This window comes from Centropristis striata, chromosome 23 (assembly GCF_030273125.1).
Source record: "Centropristis striata isolate RG_2023a ecotype Rhode Island chromosome 23, C.striata_1.0, whole genome shotgun sequence".
NCBI lineage: Eukaryota > Metazoa > Chordata > Actinopteri > Perciformes > Serranidae > Centropristis > Centropristis striata.
Genome location: NC_081539.1, coordinates 17,330,961 through 17,347,116, shown reverse-complemented (window position 1 = coordinate 17,347,116; position 16,156 = coordinate 17,330,961). Strand labels below are relative to the sequence as shown.

Below are 16,156 nucleotides of genomic sequence, written 5' to 3'. Positions count from 1 at the left end.
TCTTTTTTTAATATCCAAGTCAGTTTTTTTGGCTGATACTAGGGCAGGATCAGCAAAAAGAAAAGTTTACGGACAAACTAAAAGCTAAAGCCTGTGTGAAAACAAGTTAACCTTGATCAGTATTTCAACTCATGGAAAGAACTGCTGGAATTCAAAAGGATTAAAAACTAATCCTGAATTGGCACAATATTTCTATTTCATTTATAAAATACTTACTAAAATGCAAAATGTGGTTTTACATCAATGTATGAATTTACTTTGGGGGCTAAAACAACGTTCACCACAGTCAACTGATACTTGATACTTCATCACTACGCATCCTGCAAACAGCTGTATTTAGAAGGAAATTCAGGAAATTCCAGATAAAGAAAATTTGCATCTTTCATTCTGTTCCGCAACAAATTTATGTGCTTTTAAAAGCTTTTGGTGATGCTCATGGAAACAATACCACCATTGTCCATAGTGGCCATCAAAATCAACACAAAGTTAAAGTTCCTTCTAGGTGCTTTAAATTGCACTTTATTTTTGACTGATTCTCACCAGCTACATTAAATTAAAATGACAGACAGACCAGATCAAATCAGGATAGAACATAAACTTTTATTTAGAGATCCAACAATTCAAGTTAATGATTTTTATGGAAGACAACTCTTTTACAAAATCCTACTACTGACACCCAGTCCACCTTCCCTTATAAAAAGGTAACACAAGTAGAGTTGACTTGAAGCAGCAACTACACTGGCATAGTGAACAAAAGTGGAAACAATGTGCAATCAGTCATTTTGAACTAATTACTAAAAAAACCCTCACATTAACCAGAGGAGGCTGTGTGTATTTTCAAACTGAGGCATGAAAATGTGATTACTGGCACAAATGCATAATTTTTACATTTGGAATACTGATAACAGTGGGTACCCTAGGACCCATGACTAAAACGTGTTTTGAATATAGAGTTAATTATAACAATACAGTGTTTCTTTACTGATAATGTTGAACTGTGATTCTTAAAGTGTTCTGATAAAAAAGTAGTGATAAAGCAGAACATGACATGTACCTGTAACGTCAATAACCTACAAATATAAACTGAACAGTTAAAGTATGTTTCCCTCACTTTTTAAGCACGATTCTAAATAAGAAAAATAAAAGGGGATATGAAAAGATATTTGGTGGTGAAGGCAGAATCTCGCAATTAAGCACTGGAATGTCTTTGGCTCTTAAACAAAGATTATATTTTAAAGAGATAAATAATGTCAACTAAAACTGGGATGCATATATTTGAACCAGCAAAAGACACACAAGCCCGGGCAAGACCGGCAACTTACACTTCGGCTCAACAGATAAAGTACAAACTTGTTTAAAAGCCAAGAATTAATAACGGACAAACCTACGGCATAATTACCTATGTTAAAATCTTAATTATCCACTTAAACCACAACATAAATAGAACGATCCCAATCATAAATTAGTCTATCATACATGTATAAACAAAACAGCATAATATTCCACAAGTTAGAAAGTGCTGCCTTTCCTCCGTGGTAGAAGAACTCTTTAGCTTTCACAGACCCCTTCAGAAGGGGAATGCAAACATGACCGACTGTGCTTTGTGCAACAAGTTTAACAAAAGATTGAGCAATAAATCTAAAGTATATCTATTCTGTAGTGTGGACTCTGATAGTTCACTCAGGAATGGTATGAGCAGAAACTATTCAATAAAAAAAAAGAAAGATCACATTTGCTAAACAGAAAGGAAGTATTATAAGTTATAAAAGTGCAAAAACAGATGGTCAAGACGACGTCTGGATACAAAACTATGAGATGACTCTCGTCTACTTCAGGCAGAATCCCTTGTTCTTCCACAGCAAGAGCCGGTATTAAAAAGGTGATAAGGCACTTTTACGTGTCCACGGCACATCTAGACCTCGAGCTGAGAATCAGCTGTTTAGAGAAACTTCCTTTTTCCAGTCGATTTTAACATGTGCTGCCCAAACTGAAGACATAGAGAAGATGACAAAAGAACATGTGAGAATGGACCCTGAAATTCCACCTTTGCTATAAACACAGTAGAATTAAGTTAATACTCAAAGCAGTAACAGTATGGACCACTGAGGATGAATTAATTTGCTGATTTTGTAAAAATTTGCGGTTTATTTAAGGACAGAGATAAATATAGTAACATCTCTCACCAAAGGGGATTCGGTTTTAGGTTTGGCTTCTGGCACAGGAAGATTGAAATCCTCCTTGTCTCCTTGTTCGCTGTCGTGTCGATAGCGATGGGCAAACTTGCGTTTCAGGGCCTCGGCGATGAGAGCTGCAGCATCTACAGGCTCGCCAGGCTTCAGTTTGGCTTCACCTTCCACTGGACGACTACCAAACACAATACACAAGAGTGATTACAAATGTTTACAAATGTGTTCTAAAGCTGCATTCAGATATAATATGATACTTTAGTTTTCACATTTGATAGTTTTCAAATATATCTGAAGGTTTCTTCTTAGAGAATTACCTTTTGACTGAACGCAACTTGACTTTGCCCATGTCTTTCAGGACATCAAGCATGCTGGGGATTTCTGCTGGCCTTGGATCCAAAACTGTCAGGCCATCTGTCTTCTTCCCTCTGCGCTCCTTTATCAAGTCAATGGCAGAAAATGTCCGCTGGAGACTTGGGGGTGGTGGCAGTGGTGGAGGAGGAGGTGGTGGTGGTGGGGGAGGGGGAGGCAGGGTGCCACAGGGTGGAGGGGGAGGTGGAGGTGTCCCTGTGGTAGCAGCTGAGGTGAAACAAAGGAAAGGGAAAAACATTTTTAAAGCTGTGTGACATGTCAAACTCTGCTGCCATCTAGAGGGAATTTCATATTACTGCAGTGGTGCGCATAGAGGAAAGCAAATCATTTGTGCATTTACACCAGAGTTTTTGAAGGTTATGTAAAAGTTACCTGGCTGTGTGTTCTTTTCCTGAGCCAATACGATTTGTGCTATCTGAGCTCTGAGTTTGGCAAGTTCTGTCTCCAGTGCACTGATCTTCTGGATGGCCTCATCGTTCACGACTGTTGGCCCCTGGGGGTCAGGGGCCGGCTGATGCAGGCTTGGTAGTGAGTTCCGGCGGGTTAAGGCTTTTCTCTCAGAATGAGGCTGGTGGGCTCGGAACATGAGTCCCGGTGGGATCGCTGCCCTGTTTCAAAAAGGCAGAATCACCATTTTCTAGATGCTACTCAGAAGGAAGATTAAATTCTCACATATAAAACTGCAATTGCCCCTAAGAAGATGTTAGATTACTATCCAACTATCCAACCTGGGCACCCCAAAGGAGTCTTCGTCATCATCCTCATCCCTGTCGATCCAGGCGACGTCAGCCAGAGAGGCCACCAAACCATTCTGCCTCCTGGCACCAAAGAGGATGCTGGCATCCTCATTGTATGGATAAAGCTGTCAAAGAGAGAACATCAATGTTTAGACAGAAAGAGCAGGGTAAATCACATACCGGGACACATTGAATGAAAGAAGTAGTGGGATATAAATTTGAAATGAGGGCAGTTCAGAGGGAAGTGGTGTGGAGGAGATCTATACACTGTTAATGAAAGGTTCAGGTTGGTTAGGAGGTAGCTAAGTATGTCTTAAATCAACTCAAGGTTGTTGAAGGTTGCTGAACAAACTGACCTAAAGCAGACATACTGCATTCCACAAAGCTAGGGAGGGTAGCTGGAGACAGACGAAAAGAAGAAAAGAGAAAGCACAGTGTTGAAAGAGACAGAAAAGTAAAGAAAAGATATTCAGTGTTTAAAAAATTGCATGCGACTGAATTGAAATATATCATAAATTGACTTGTTAACAGTTTGCACTCTGATAATAATAAAAAAATATCTCTGTTCTCATGACTTCATCCACTCTGTTTATGGTTCATAAATGAAAACAGTCAGACAACGTGAGATAAACAAAAGCTGGGAGTCACATGACCATGACTCCAGCGGTCAGGAGAGACGGGCAGAAAGATAGAGGAGGACACAGGGCTATATCAAATATGACACCATATCATTAAACACAAGCTATACATACTACATGTATAAAAGGCTGATAGGTATGTTTGTTAAATGACACACCACTATGAAACTTATGACCACAGTGATCATCCCTCACCTGAAAATGAACCCTGGGGCTGGGTTTAATAGGTAGACTAGAAGCTATTCTCCTCACAATACTTCTCGAGGACCCATAGGCCTTGGAGGATCCAAAAGCCTGCAAAGCAACAGATGAAACAAATTATTTACAACACGAAAAAAAAAGCAATTTGCCATATTTTTTGGAAACCAATTAATGTAAATGCATTTAAAAACAAGTTCAAACATTCACTAGTCTATAGCTGGCACTTCTCAGATCTGGCATATGAGAGACCTCAGCATTGGGCTGATGAGAGTCAGACAAAGGTAGAATATGGTAGTGTTTCAGTCATCAGCATGGATTGTCACATACCAGGTCCATTTCGAAGGAGGGATAATCTTTACTCATTTCTGTTGATGTGTTTCACATTGGCAGATGGACACATGCCTCACCATCAAGAGCATCATCACCAAACATCATCTAAAGGAAACACAGAACAGTGAGAAATGCACGGTGAACCACCTTAAATTCAAATCTACAAACCTAAATTGACTGCTTGGTGAGCTTTATGCCTCTGAAATGTAGTCTATACCTCTGTAAAGATGATCCACAGACATCAGCCTTGTGATGTCTGTCTTGTGTTGGCAATATAACTATCAATATTATAATTGCCAATAACTGATTAAGTAATTATACTATATCTTACCCGTTTTATTTGGACAATATAATACAATTGTCAAAGTAAAGAAAAGTTGTGATTTTTACGTAAATTAGCTTTTTTAAATTTTAGCAACAGGGACTAAGTGCTACACATAAGATTAGTTAACCTTTTCAAGTTTGGTTGATGTTTACCGCTGCTTGTCGGTTGTAAGAGTTCAGATCCTGAACTATAAGTAAATAATCCATTAAAAGAGAGTTAATCGCAGTTCCGTGACAGATGTTAGCTGATACCACACAAACGACAGGCTAACGTGTCAGCTAAGCCGAATTAAACGGGCGAATCTTAACTTTAGCGGGCAGAGTAGCTAACTGATGCTAACGAGGATAGCGGGCTAGCTAACACCACACAACTTTACAACCGCTAACATATTTCTAAGGATATGTGGGAAAATCACACAATACCAGTTACTGTGTGATCGCCAACTACATGTCCTAATGTTACATTCATATTCGAAGATCGGTTGTGTGTGTGTCTCTTAAAAACAACTTACCGAGACAACTTTTAAGTTTTTCCACCTTGTCAACGGACGGACATCTGCAGTAGGTGACTAATGTGGGAAGACTAGGAATACATTTTGAGCCAATTGGATTATACGGATTACAATGGGTAGGTTGTGGCCATGGAATGACACCATTGGTTGTTCATGTTGATTGACAGACCAATCCACCAACTGCCTTTCACCTGTAAAAGAGAACTAAATAATAATTGGGTGTTTCATCAGTCGATCAAGTTATACTGTCCAATCACATGCCAGGAACTCGGTGTATGTTCGTTATAGTCTCCTGCATTTGCCAGTGGGGATGTGTTCGTTTTAAACTGCCGGGATTCTTATGGACAACTGGGATGCTGTTATTCATAAAACAGGTGTACCCATTGATGTGCCACAAAACCCAAACACTGTGCACAGCTGCTAGCTAGAGAAGCATAGTAAAGAAAGAGGCGCAGGCCTTACGCTAGTGAAATTATTTTCTTACAGTTGTTTTTTTATGGTGACATCGGGACTTCTTGGTACGTCGTTTTTGCATCCGTTGCGACTGAAGTCAGCTGGGGTTGTCTCATGATTTTATTGAAAACTGACAAAAAGGTATGCCACAATTGTCAAGTTAAGGTTAGCTAGCCTAGCTTAGCTGCCGACTCGCCTCTGTAGCACAGGGCGTGTTTTGAGGTGAGGTTGGGGGTCGTAGGAAGTGTCTTTGGCAAAAACGACTATTTGTGTTTTGGCTTACGAAAATCACTTGATTGTGAAAGCAGTAAAGCATTGGATTAAACCGCATGACTTTAAGATTTTCCTCCAAACGCATGCTAAGCTATATGTTCTTTCATGTGATAACCGTAATCTTATCAAAGCATATCAGTCAAATCAGTAACTTTACAAGAGACACCAAGCAGTTAGGTTGTGTAGCCCCACATTTAAAAGGCTAATGCTGATATAAAAACCCCAGGATCTCTAACAAATCAGTAAAACGTGGTATAGGGCAATGGGGTAGCTTTAAATTTTTGAGTGACTGCACCGGCACTTACTCTGCAACAATTTAGAAAGAAAAGAAAGAAAGAAAGTTACACACAAAACGTATTTAAATTAGTGTTGCAACAATTGGTTGATTAGGTGATAAATAGAAAAATACTTGCCAACAATTTATTTATTTATGATAAAAGAGCCGAACATTAAATAGTTTCAGCTTCTCAAATTTCCCCCTTGTCACTATTTATACTAGAAAATTGTATATATATGGGTGTTTTTTATGAGTGACAAAAAGAGAAAAGCAATTTGAATATGTCATTGTGAACTCTGGAAAAGTCTGACATTTTTAGGCCTTTTTCTGTCATAATATAGTCCCACCAAACATTTAAGAATCTACAGGTAACTTGATTATAAACTAATTCTTAGCTGCATCCCTCAGCTCTCTGATTTCCCTTTTTTTTCAGTACAGTGAAGCAGGTGGTTTGATGTGCGTGGAATCAAGACAAGAGGCACCATGAGTGCGGAGCTGGATGCACTGACCGTAGTGAACCAGCTACGAGATCTTGCTGCAGACCCCCTGAACCGAAGAGCCATAGTAGAAGACCAAGGCTGTCTGCCAGGTCTCATCCTTTTTTTGGATCACCCCAACCCACAGGTCGTCTACTCTGCACTATTGGTAAGCAGCATCCATTTATTTATTTGTACATTGTGGCTTTGTGTTCACACAGAAGACACATGTACATCACATATAGTTGCTGTTGCATAAGGGAAAACTATAAGGCTAAACTAGATAAGATAAGATATGACTTTATTTATCCTGCAGTGGGGAAATCTGGTTGTCACAGCAGCTCAATGTAAAGGCACATAGATATAGAAGACGGAATAAAGAATATAAAACTATGCAGGGCTGATACTACCACGATACTAAGACAGAAATTAATTATTTAAACATTCTGGTTTAAATATATACAGCAGCTGTTTGATTAAATCAGTCAAGGTTGAATAATCAGCTGTGCACCCTACTGGTTCTGTTATTTAGGTGTTTTCAGCTTTTGTCATATTTTGGCCCCCCTGCCGTCCAGCACTGTCACAGCAGGTTTCACTGAGCGTCTGAAGGCCATTTCTCTCACCACTGTGTCACAGTCACAAGATGATACGTGGTCCTTTTAAACCACTGCATATTTAAAGACACTGGACAATAGTGACATCTGCTGTCTGTTCTGTGGTCTTAAAACAATACAGAGTCTTGATATAGCAACCTCTCCCCACCACCACCTCCACCACTCTTTTGTACAGTACATGACTTGTATTGTGAGTACACATCTAAGTGGGTTTATGTAACTCCTTGGCGGTAACCCGTGAAGTGTAAACATGGGGTCAGTGCGTGTGTATTTATTTTGGTTATGTAATATTTTACCATTGCACACGCTCACCCATTTAAAAAGCTCACTCTCTCTCGCTCTCTTTCACTCTCTCTCGCTCTCTCTCGCTCTCTTTCACTCTCTTTCACTCTCTCTCTCTCATGATATCACAAAGGGTCTGTCAGCTTTTAGCGCCGATAGATAACCATTGCCCTTGTCCTTGCAGGCCGTGCGCTACCTGGCAGAATGTCGAGCCAACAGGGAGAAGATGAAGGGCGAGCTGGGCATGATGCTGAGTTTGCAGAATGTCATGCAGAAGCAAGTCCCTGTCACCACCACATCTCTCACACACACACACACACACACACACACACACACACACACACATAAAACCTTAACCTAGGATTTCTTTTGTTTTGCACGGACAATGTGTGCCAGTCTGCATATTTTCCAGGCAGGATGATGTCCTTCTATTTCGCCATGTCAAGATGAATGTGATTAAAGTTGAATTAGAATAGGGTGCTAAACAGTTAAACTGCTGTTTCTGCAACTTTATAGATTTTAATCCATCTTGCCACCTCTCAGTTTCTCGATGAGTCCACTTGTGTTTTTTTTTTTACTGATGTGAGCTTATATTTGCTCCTGTTTTGTGAGGTTAGCGGGTTATTTTGCAGAGGCGGCTCATTTTGCACACATGGTATGTTTCGAGGCATTTCTTTGTTGCTTGTTTTTAGTCTTGCATTATTTGTATCTGTTTCTGGAGGCATCATATGCAATTTATTCTACAATTTTCTAAAACACCCAGATAGTCGTAGACAGGTCTGGTTTGAGGAGCTGTTGTGCTCCAGATAGCTGGCCTCACCCAAGGCTCTGTGGCAGTTTTGCTAAGTGGCTGCTGGTCATCATCAGCACCCTGATAGGAATAGACCTATGTTCAAGTGGCCGTCTGTGGCTCGTATGATTATGCTCCCCCCTCCACCTTCTCTTCCTGCGGCAAAGCTTTTACTCGCCCTGGAGTAAAAGCCAGTCACTTCAGCTAGTCAGGCGTGGCATCAAGAGGAGCCCTGCAGTTAACTGCAGCAGCTTTCCCTCCTCGCAGTCCAGTCAATCTGACTTTGGGTAGAGGTCGATCATAGCTGGAGAGAGTGGGAAGTCATGGCTGAGGGGGCACGTCCAGCATAGTCGCACCAAACAGGTGTGAAAACCATTTTTATACCATTCAACACACTTACATCTGAAGAAGATGCTGCCTCTTATTCAACGCGGAGAAGTGAAGAAGAGATGAGTAAATCAATCACAGTGTTTTCTTTTCTACAGCTGGAGTAAAGATGTGTTGTACAGTGCCGGGGAGCACCAAGCCCCCAGGGGGCAGCCATGCCAGCCAGCTGATGTCGTATGTGGTTACTATAGAAGGACTGATGACTTGATGACATATAAAGCACTATAGCCTGCAGGGTTATCTCATGATCCATCACAAAAAACAGCAACTGACCTTATTTGGCTTCTTGAAAGAAAGCTGCTGCCCATTACAATAATGTGCTCGGCTATGGATTTTTTTTGCCAAACGGGCAGAAAAAACATGGCTGAAGTGCAGAATAGGCTTAATTAGCATTTGAATTTGAACGCTGCGTGATGGATAGCAGCATTATCTTTTGGTACATTGTTGTGCAAAGGATGGTATAACTCGAAAGAATGAAAAATTTAAAAAAAGTTATTGAAAGGATAGACGTGATATGGCTGTCACTGTGGAAGACTACACACAGCTCACCGCAGACCAGAAAGACATGGTCAGATTCAGGCCACATCCATTAAAGCGTGCAAAATGGAAGTTTAATGAATACATTTCAAGTTTAGGCACGACTCGCACATACTCTCTCCCAAAGAGGCATACAGACATCGTGATTTGTGTGCCTTTGCATGAGTATTTCTATCTTGCCTTTCAAGAAATATCTTGGCACGGTAATATGGCCATTTAAAAGTGCACAAGATTAAATTGACCTATTACTGAAATGAATCAAGCCTCCATTAAATTGCTTTGCAGCTTTACTCCTTGTTTTCACATAGCTCTGTGTATGAATGTGAGTCAACAGGAAGTCCATTCATTCATATGGGAACCTCCAATAACTCCAATGTGTTTGCGAAACTCCTCTTTCCTCTCTCCCTCAGACCAGTAATACATTCATATTCATTTATTTATTGTCACAATGCCTTATCGGTCCTGTTTTTGTCTCTGTATCTCTCCATGTCCATATTCCATAACACTGGCACAAAATGAACTTTTTGTCATCTCTAGGGTGACCTTTCAACCCATCCGTAATGACATGCATTTCCTTGCCTTGAACACAGGCACTTGACACTGGAGCTTTGTTGAAACAAGGCTTCAGTGCTGTCACAGATATGCTTAGTAATACACAACTGACCACTTATGCGCACATAAACCACATTTGACTAATTAAATAACGTAAGTAATTTTTCTTTCATGATTCCCCCCTCTCTCTCTGTCTCACCAAAGGAGTACGTCCCCTGGGGAGACCAAACTGCTGGCCTCTGAGATCTATGAGATTTTGCAGTTAGCTGGTAAAGAAGAGGCGGAACAGGCCGAAGCAGCTGCTGCCTCCTGCCAGCGGAAAGCCCAGTTCTTCCTGGGCTCAAACAACAAGAGGGCCAAAACTGTGGTGCTTCACATTGATGGACTGGACGACTCTGTGAGTGCATTCAGGGCTAAATGTGGCGTAGTGGCACTCAGCTGTCCTGCTCAGATGCACCGATTGTCTGTTGGTGCACAAAAATCAGTTTTTGGGCTTTCATGTTTGCTGCTGTCATTCTCAGTGTTGTCAGTGCAGCTTAGCGGTGTCTATCTGGCACAGGATCGGGGTTGGAGGGGTCAGGTTGTAAATGTCAGCCATTGAACAGCAGGACGTTGAGATTGAACCTGAATGCCGCTCTGCAGGAAGCTTGCACCTAGCCAGATTACATTACAGCAGACAGACGGCCTCTGGTGGGCTGCCTGGCTATCATTACAGCAGAAACACACACAGCACTGTGGCAGCTGAAAACCATAGGCATGTCAACGGTATTTCTCAACAGCATGTTGTATGTAGCAATGATGTTTTATCATATATTTTTATGGCCACGTATGACTAATTTAAACACACACTGTAGAATGTACCCATGCCCCTAACCTATGACACTATGGCCTCATCTGCTTCTGGTCTGTTGTCAGACTCGAAGGAGCCTTTGTGAGGAGGCGTTGCTGAAGATTCGAGGGGTCATCAGCTTCACCTTCCAGATGGCTGTCAAGAGATGTGTTGTCAGGATCCGCTCCGACCTTAAAGCTGAGGTAAGTGTCTGTCCGGACACAGGAAATCATCCAGGTCCTTTGGTACACACCTTATTCTTGCCAGTGTCTGGTAATATATAACATACATATTATCAGCTGTAGTTTTGGTCAATAACGGTTGCTTATTTCACAATTTCAATGTTTTCCCTACCATTGTAAGGCTAAGGTGCAGCACCCAAGCCTTTTTGGGCACCTTGTTCGTCGAAGGAATATATAATAAAAGCTTCAAAACTAACTAAATGACTTTACCTAGTTTATGGTTGACCCAGTGGACTGCTTTAGAAAGTTTTGTTTTTAAGATTTGTGGGTGTTTGTCTGCTATTGCTCAAGCATTCCCATATTTTTGTACACAGATATGGGAATTATATTGGTCCAAAAGGATGAAATTGCCCCAAAAACCCCACCAAATACGTACACCTAAGTTTTCTATAAACTTAGGAAAATCACTGCAGTCTGTCCAGTTTCCAACTGCTTTATATGTAACCTTTTTAAAAATGATAACAAAAGACAACAGTGTTTCAATTACTGAACAAATCTGTACAATGAAGAATTGTTTAGCCATACTTTAAACATTTTTGTGGCATCTTGGCATGCTGGACTGCCAACTGCCACGCTCAACTTCACCACACCACAGACTGTATGAGTAAACTTGCAGTGATCGGCTGCGAGCAAAACAATACAATAGTCATTGTTTTCTAGATCTGGGTGCAAAAATGATCAAATGCACATCGCACGACTCAAAGTTTGAATAGTAACTGGTACTTATTTCAGTCGATACCTAAAAGTATCAAGTACTGATACTCAGGCCTAATCAAGCAAACATTACATATGAACTTTGTCACTGATATTTACAAATTGCAACCAATTTTTGTCAAATTTAATCAGAAAAAATGTCTGGTTTGCGTAAAATGGTTTGAAAAAGGTGCTATCAACAAAGCATACATATACACATATATACTGTATCTAATTTGTTTGCTGTCAACGGCATAACTCTGATTGGTCTTGGTACCAAAACCACAACAGAAAAGCCGACTCGTATATTGACTTCAACTTTATCAACTTTGTTATTGTTGCAGCTTGGGCACTTATAATTGATGATTTACAGCCTTATTTAGCTTATAAGCCCTCTCCACATAAAATGGTAAGCATGCAAAAATACTCTGCAATGATGTAATATTTAGTTTAACATGGTTTCTCACATAAAACGTTTTTAAAAAATCTCTAAGTAAGGGCTTGAAGCACATCCACTCTTTCCGACCACAGCTGCTCATGCTAGGTTGACCGATGAAAGAGAAGAGCCGGCTGCAGTTAGTTTTACCTTCTGGTAAATTTTCTTCCGTTAAAGGAAACATTTGTGATGCTCCAGACTCAGACGAGGAGTCTGTTGTGCACCAAAATCAGCCACTAGCAGAGATATCAGAATGGTAAGTGTAGTTAGCATCTTTCATTTGTTTTTCTTGTTTGTTAGCTTGCTAGTGTGTTTTCACCTTCTGTACTGACAAGTCCATTCTGCCCTCAGGTTTCTTCTCTGGCTTTTGTATAGTAAAAGTAGTAATAGATGTAGTGAAGTACCTAATCAAGTTTGTCCAGATATGGTTGAATCTTATATTTTAGGAAGTGCAGACATCTCCCTCCTCAGTATTCAGGAATATAAAAACACCTCTTGGTGAACTTTGCACTGGTACAAATCATTTTGGAAACATAAACATAAGAGAAACATTTTTTTCTTTTGGCGGAAGGGGACTTGAACATTTAATTTACCAAAACTATTCTATTCATTTTCACTCAAATTATTTTTTACCCCTCACAGGCGTTGGGCACAGCAATCAACTCCACCAAAGTACTGACGGCTCAGCAGGTGGTGAAGACAGAGGATGGAGGAGAGGTAAGGAGATAAGAGACAAAAAAAAACATATGCATTGTTTACATTAAATTGCTTTACATAAGACTCATTTTCAGTCGATAGATCAGCATGCACACTGTAGGTTGTGTGTATCTCTGCACAGGGAGTATAGCCGCCCTTGCCTGCAGCTGAGACTTATTCACACTGACATGATTAGCTAGTCACATCTCTGCCTCAGCCTGTAGGCTACATTCTCTTTGCCAAACACAAGACCAGTCCCAGTTGCACCTTTTTATAGCAGTGTTACCAATTTGGAGCTCAAATATAGTGAAGCTGCATTTAAAAGTATTAACAACATATGCGTTTCTAAAGTTTACAATAAGCTGCAAAGACTTATAATAATTATTGCTCAAATAAGGGCACATTTAATAGTCATATTTAAAATGGCCAGCAGGGGTCAGACCTGACTCAGTCATGTCATCTGATTCAGCTGATGACTATTTGGGTCTCTAGTTGAACAACTTTGCTTTATGTTAATACTGAAATTTTGTATGTTTGTTTTTTCATGATGATATAAACACAAATCATTATTTTTGCTGTAAAATAACGATATACTCTTCTGTCTTTGTGCAGCTGATTTTGCCATTCCAGGAGGACTCGGAGGTACCGGTTGAGGAGAACACAGACATCCCAGACTACCTGCCAGAGGAGGAGAGTCCGTCCCAGGAGCAGGACAAAGCTGTCACGCGCGTAGGCTCCATCACAGACGGCATGGGCTGGCTCAGCACGGCCGCCAACTTCCTGACACGCTCCTTTTACTGGTGACCACTTCCTGTGTTTCTCTCTCTGTCTGCTCCCCGTTTTCTCTAAAGTACCACCCAGCTGCAGCCTTAGTGTCTCTCAGTCTTGTCCCGGACTAAGACCCTGCCTCTCGGCCCTCCACTAGTCTAGACTCCCCTCCGCTAAGCACACAGAACCCAGCCACGTGTGTGCAACAAGTGCTGGACTGCCAAGTGGAACCTGCAATAACTTTAACTTGTGTATATATTGAGCTACAAATCCCACTACAGGCTGTATGTGCACAACTATATACTAGCTGCATATGTATCTCACAAGACATAGCCAGAGGACTCCAGATCAGCCAAAACCAAATAGCATTCTGGAAATGTGTATCGCTGCGTTGACGGAGTTGACATGTGGCAGGCATGTTAAACTGTTCTGAGGCTGATTTTGAATACGTTGAAAATTGGGAGTTACTTTTTTTTTTTTTTAGCTTGATTTTTGGTTGCTTTCCTCCTTGTGTCTGTCCTCAAACCTCCTCTTTACTTTAAATATTTTTCATATTTTTCAATCTTTAATTTCTCAATTAAGCCGATTTTCCTCCCCTTTTATTTTTATTAGCATGAGCCTTTTTGTGCCAATCTCGCCTGATGCCTACATCTGTGATTATTGTGTGTGCCTTTTTGACATTTTACTTTAATATTATCTATTTAAATTCTTTTTTTTTTTTTTTCATCATTCATTCAAATAATTTCAGAGCTCCGAGCATGTAATATTTTTGCTTCCCAGGCGGCACTTAGCAGCAGCAGTCAGCATTTAGTTCACTGAGGGACGTCTCTTCAGTAGAAGTAGTAAACTAGACACCAGCAAGAGGCCGCAGCCCATTCAGCCATTGACTCCCATGCATTAGACTGTTGTATACTGAAAGAAGAACTCCATAGCTGATTAATATACAACACCTCACTTCGTTTAGCTGGACTCCTCTGACGGTACTATAATGCAGGAAAAATCCATTGTGAGTTCTGCAGTGGCGGTGACTTACAGCTCCTTGTGTTACTTGCACAGACTTTAGGCTACCTCTGCTTTCAGCCCTCTTTCTCACATCTGTAGTTTTAGTCAAACCCTTGCTCAGCATGTACAAGACAAACCTGTTAGCTGCCTGCTTGTCAAAAGCTCCCCTGTGTTACCCAGACTCCCACTGACATTTTTACAGTATTGTTGATGCCCCACCTGTTCAGTTAAAGTTTCAGTTTAGCCAGCAGTGCCCTTAAAGCAAAGATCATGTTGGTGCACGCTAACTCACGCATACAGAGGACTCTCACTAATGCTGTCATATGAGCAGCGGTGGCATACTGGAACAACGGTGCGGTTATGTACATTTTGTAAATGGTGCCTGACTCCCTAAAATCTCAGACCTTACATGTGAAGGAGAATTCTGTTCAGTTTTTGTTACGCTGCATTTTATGTCACAAAATAGAATTCTAGCAGCTAATGCTAACGCTCTTGTTGAGTTTATTTCTTTTCTTAAGCCTTTATAACCCCATGACTCACACCAGGGTTAATTATTATCTCCTCTGACCTGTGTGAGTGTCATTAATGATTATTATACAAAATGCTGACCAGGTGACTTTTATTCTGATGGTGCAGAGATGTCACAGTTGGTTGAAGTCAAACGGATACAGGAACGGCACAGATTAATCGGAATTGATGGCGGTTATTCTTCGGAAAAGCAATAATTAATTTTTGCATTAAATGTAGTTCCTGTATATCAGCATTAGCCTTCTGAATAATGTTTTTGAGTAAAAGGTCTTAGTTAAAAGTAAGGATTATCATCAGTATTAACATTTCTTCTTTTGTCCATTTTGCACAGAATTAAACTCTAAATTGTATCTTGCAATTTAATTTTTAATATTTGGTGTCAGTTCATACTGCAAAGAAATACTTGAACATTGTTTCTTAGAACTGTTCTTATGTGTTGATCAAAGAGTAAATTTCCCACATCTGTAAGGTTTAAACCAAGTCCTCCAAAATGTAACTTCATGTGTACAGACTCAATGTGTCTGTCTATCAAATGTAATATAATGTAATGCAGATCTTAAAACTGTAGATTCCCTTACACTGTTAATGCAAATGATGATAAACTTAAAAATCAAAATGTGTTTGGTGCTTGTTATTTTTCAGCAGATTGTTGTGGCTGGTTATTCTGAATGTGACGTGATGGTCTTGACCTCTCATTACCCGGGATCATACTCTGATTATGCTCTTCCTGGCATGTGCAGTGGTCACACCAGCGCTCAAGACTTTACTTTGTCAGATCAAATTGCTGAAGGCAGCAACCATTCTTAGCCGAGAGAGAGGGGAAATTCAGTTTTCTTTACTGGTGCATAAGTGAGGTGCCCCAGGGCGATCCTGTGGCCTGCCCACCACCTCCCCCAGACTCGGTGCTGGTAGGCAGGCAGAGGCAGCAGCCAGCCCCAGCTGGAGGCCCTGGAGCCACTGCTGCTGCTGCTGCTGCTGCTGCTGCTGCTGCTGAGCCTCCAATGAAACACTGTGCCAAGCT

At 40.8% G+C, this 16,156-nt stretch overlaps 2 protein-coding genes across 4 annotated transcripts; one reads left to right on the top strand and one right to left on the bottom strand.

The window, feature by feature from the left end:
- Nucleotides 1-580: 580 nt before the first annotated feature.
- Nucleotides 581-5,385, bottom strand: mtfr1 (mitochondrial fission regulator 1). The gene is made up of 8 exons (XM_059327358.1): nucleotides 5,301-5,385; nucleotides 4,462-4,569; nucleotides 4,129-4,227; nucleotides 3,287-3,420; nucleotides 2,931-3,166; nucleotides 2,504-2,765; nucleotides 2,184-2,364; nucleotides 581-1,987 (listed from the first exon to the last, which is right to left on the bottom strand). Exons 2-8 carry the CDS (start codon nucleotides 4,495-4,497, stop codon nucleotides 1,940-1,942), a joined length of 996 nt encoding a protein of 331 aa, XP_059183341.1. The 5' UTR covers nucleotides 4,498-4,569; nucleotides 5,301-5,385; the 3' UTR covers nucleotides 581-1,939.
- Nucleotides 5,386-5,669: 284 nt separating this feature from the next.
- Nucleotides 5,670-15,755, top strand: armc1 (armadillo repeat containing 1). 3 transcript variants are annotated; one of them, XM_059327066.1, is made up of 7 exons: nucleotides 5,670-5,818; nucleotides 6,742-6,948; nucleotides 7,860-7,951; nucleotides 10,146-10,338; nucleotides 10,857-10,973; nucleotides 12,784-12,858; nucleotides 13,450-15,755. In XM_059327066.1, the coding sequence occupies exons 2-7, from the start codon at nucleotides 6,787-6,789 to the stop codon at nucleotides 13,639-13,641; spliced, it is 831 nt and encodes a 276-aa protein (XP_059183049.1). In that variant the 5' UTR covers nucleotides 5,670-5,818; nucleotides 6,742-6,786; the 3' UTR covers nucleotides 13,642-15,755. The 3 variants fall into 3 exon arrangements, with proteins under 3 accessions (XP_059183049.1, XP_059183048.1, XP_059183047.1); XM_059327065.1 differs by having other exon boundaries at nucleotides 5,671-5,894; XM_059327064.1 differs by having other exon boundaries at nucleotides 5,678-5,894; nucleotides 6,737-6,948.
- Nucleotides 15,756-16,156: the final 401 nt, after the last annotated feature.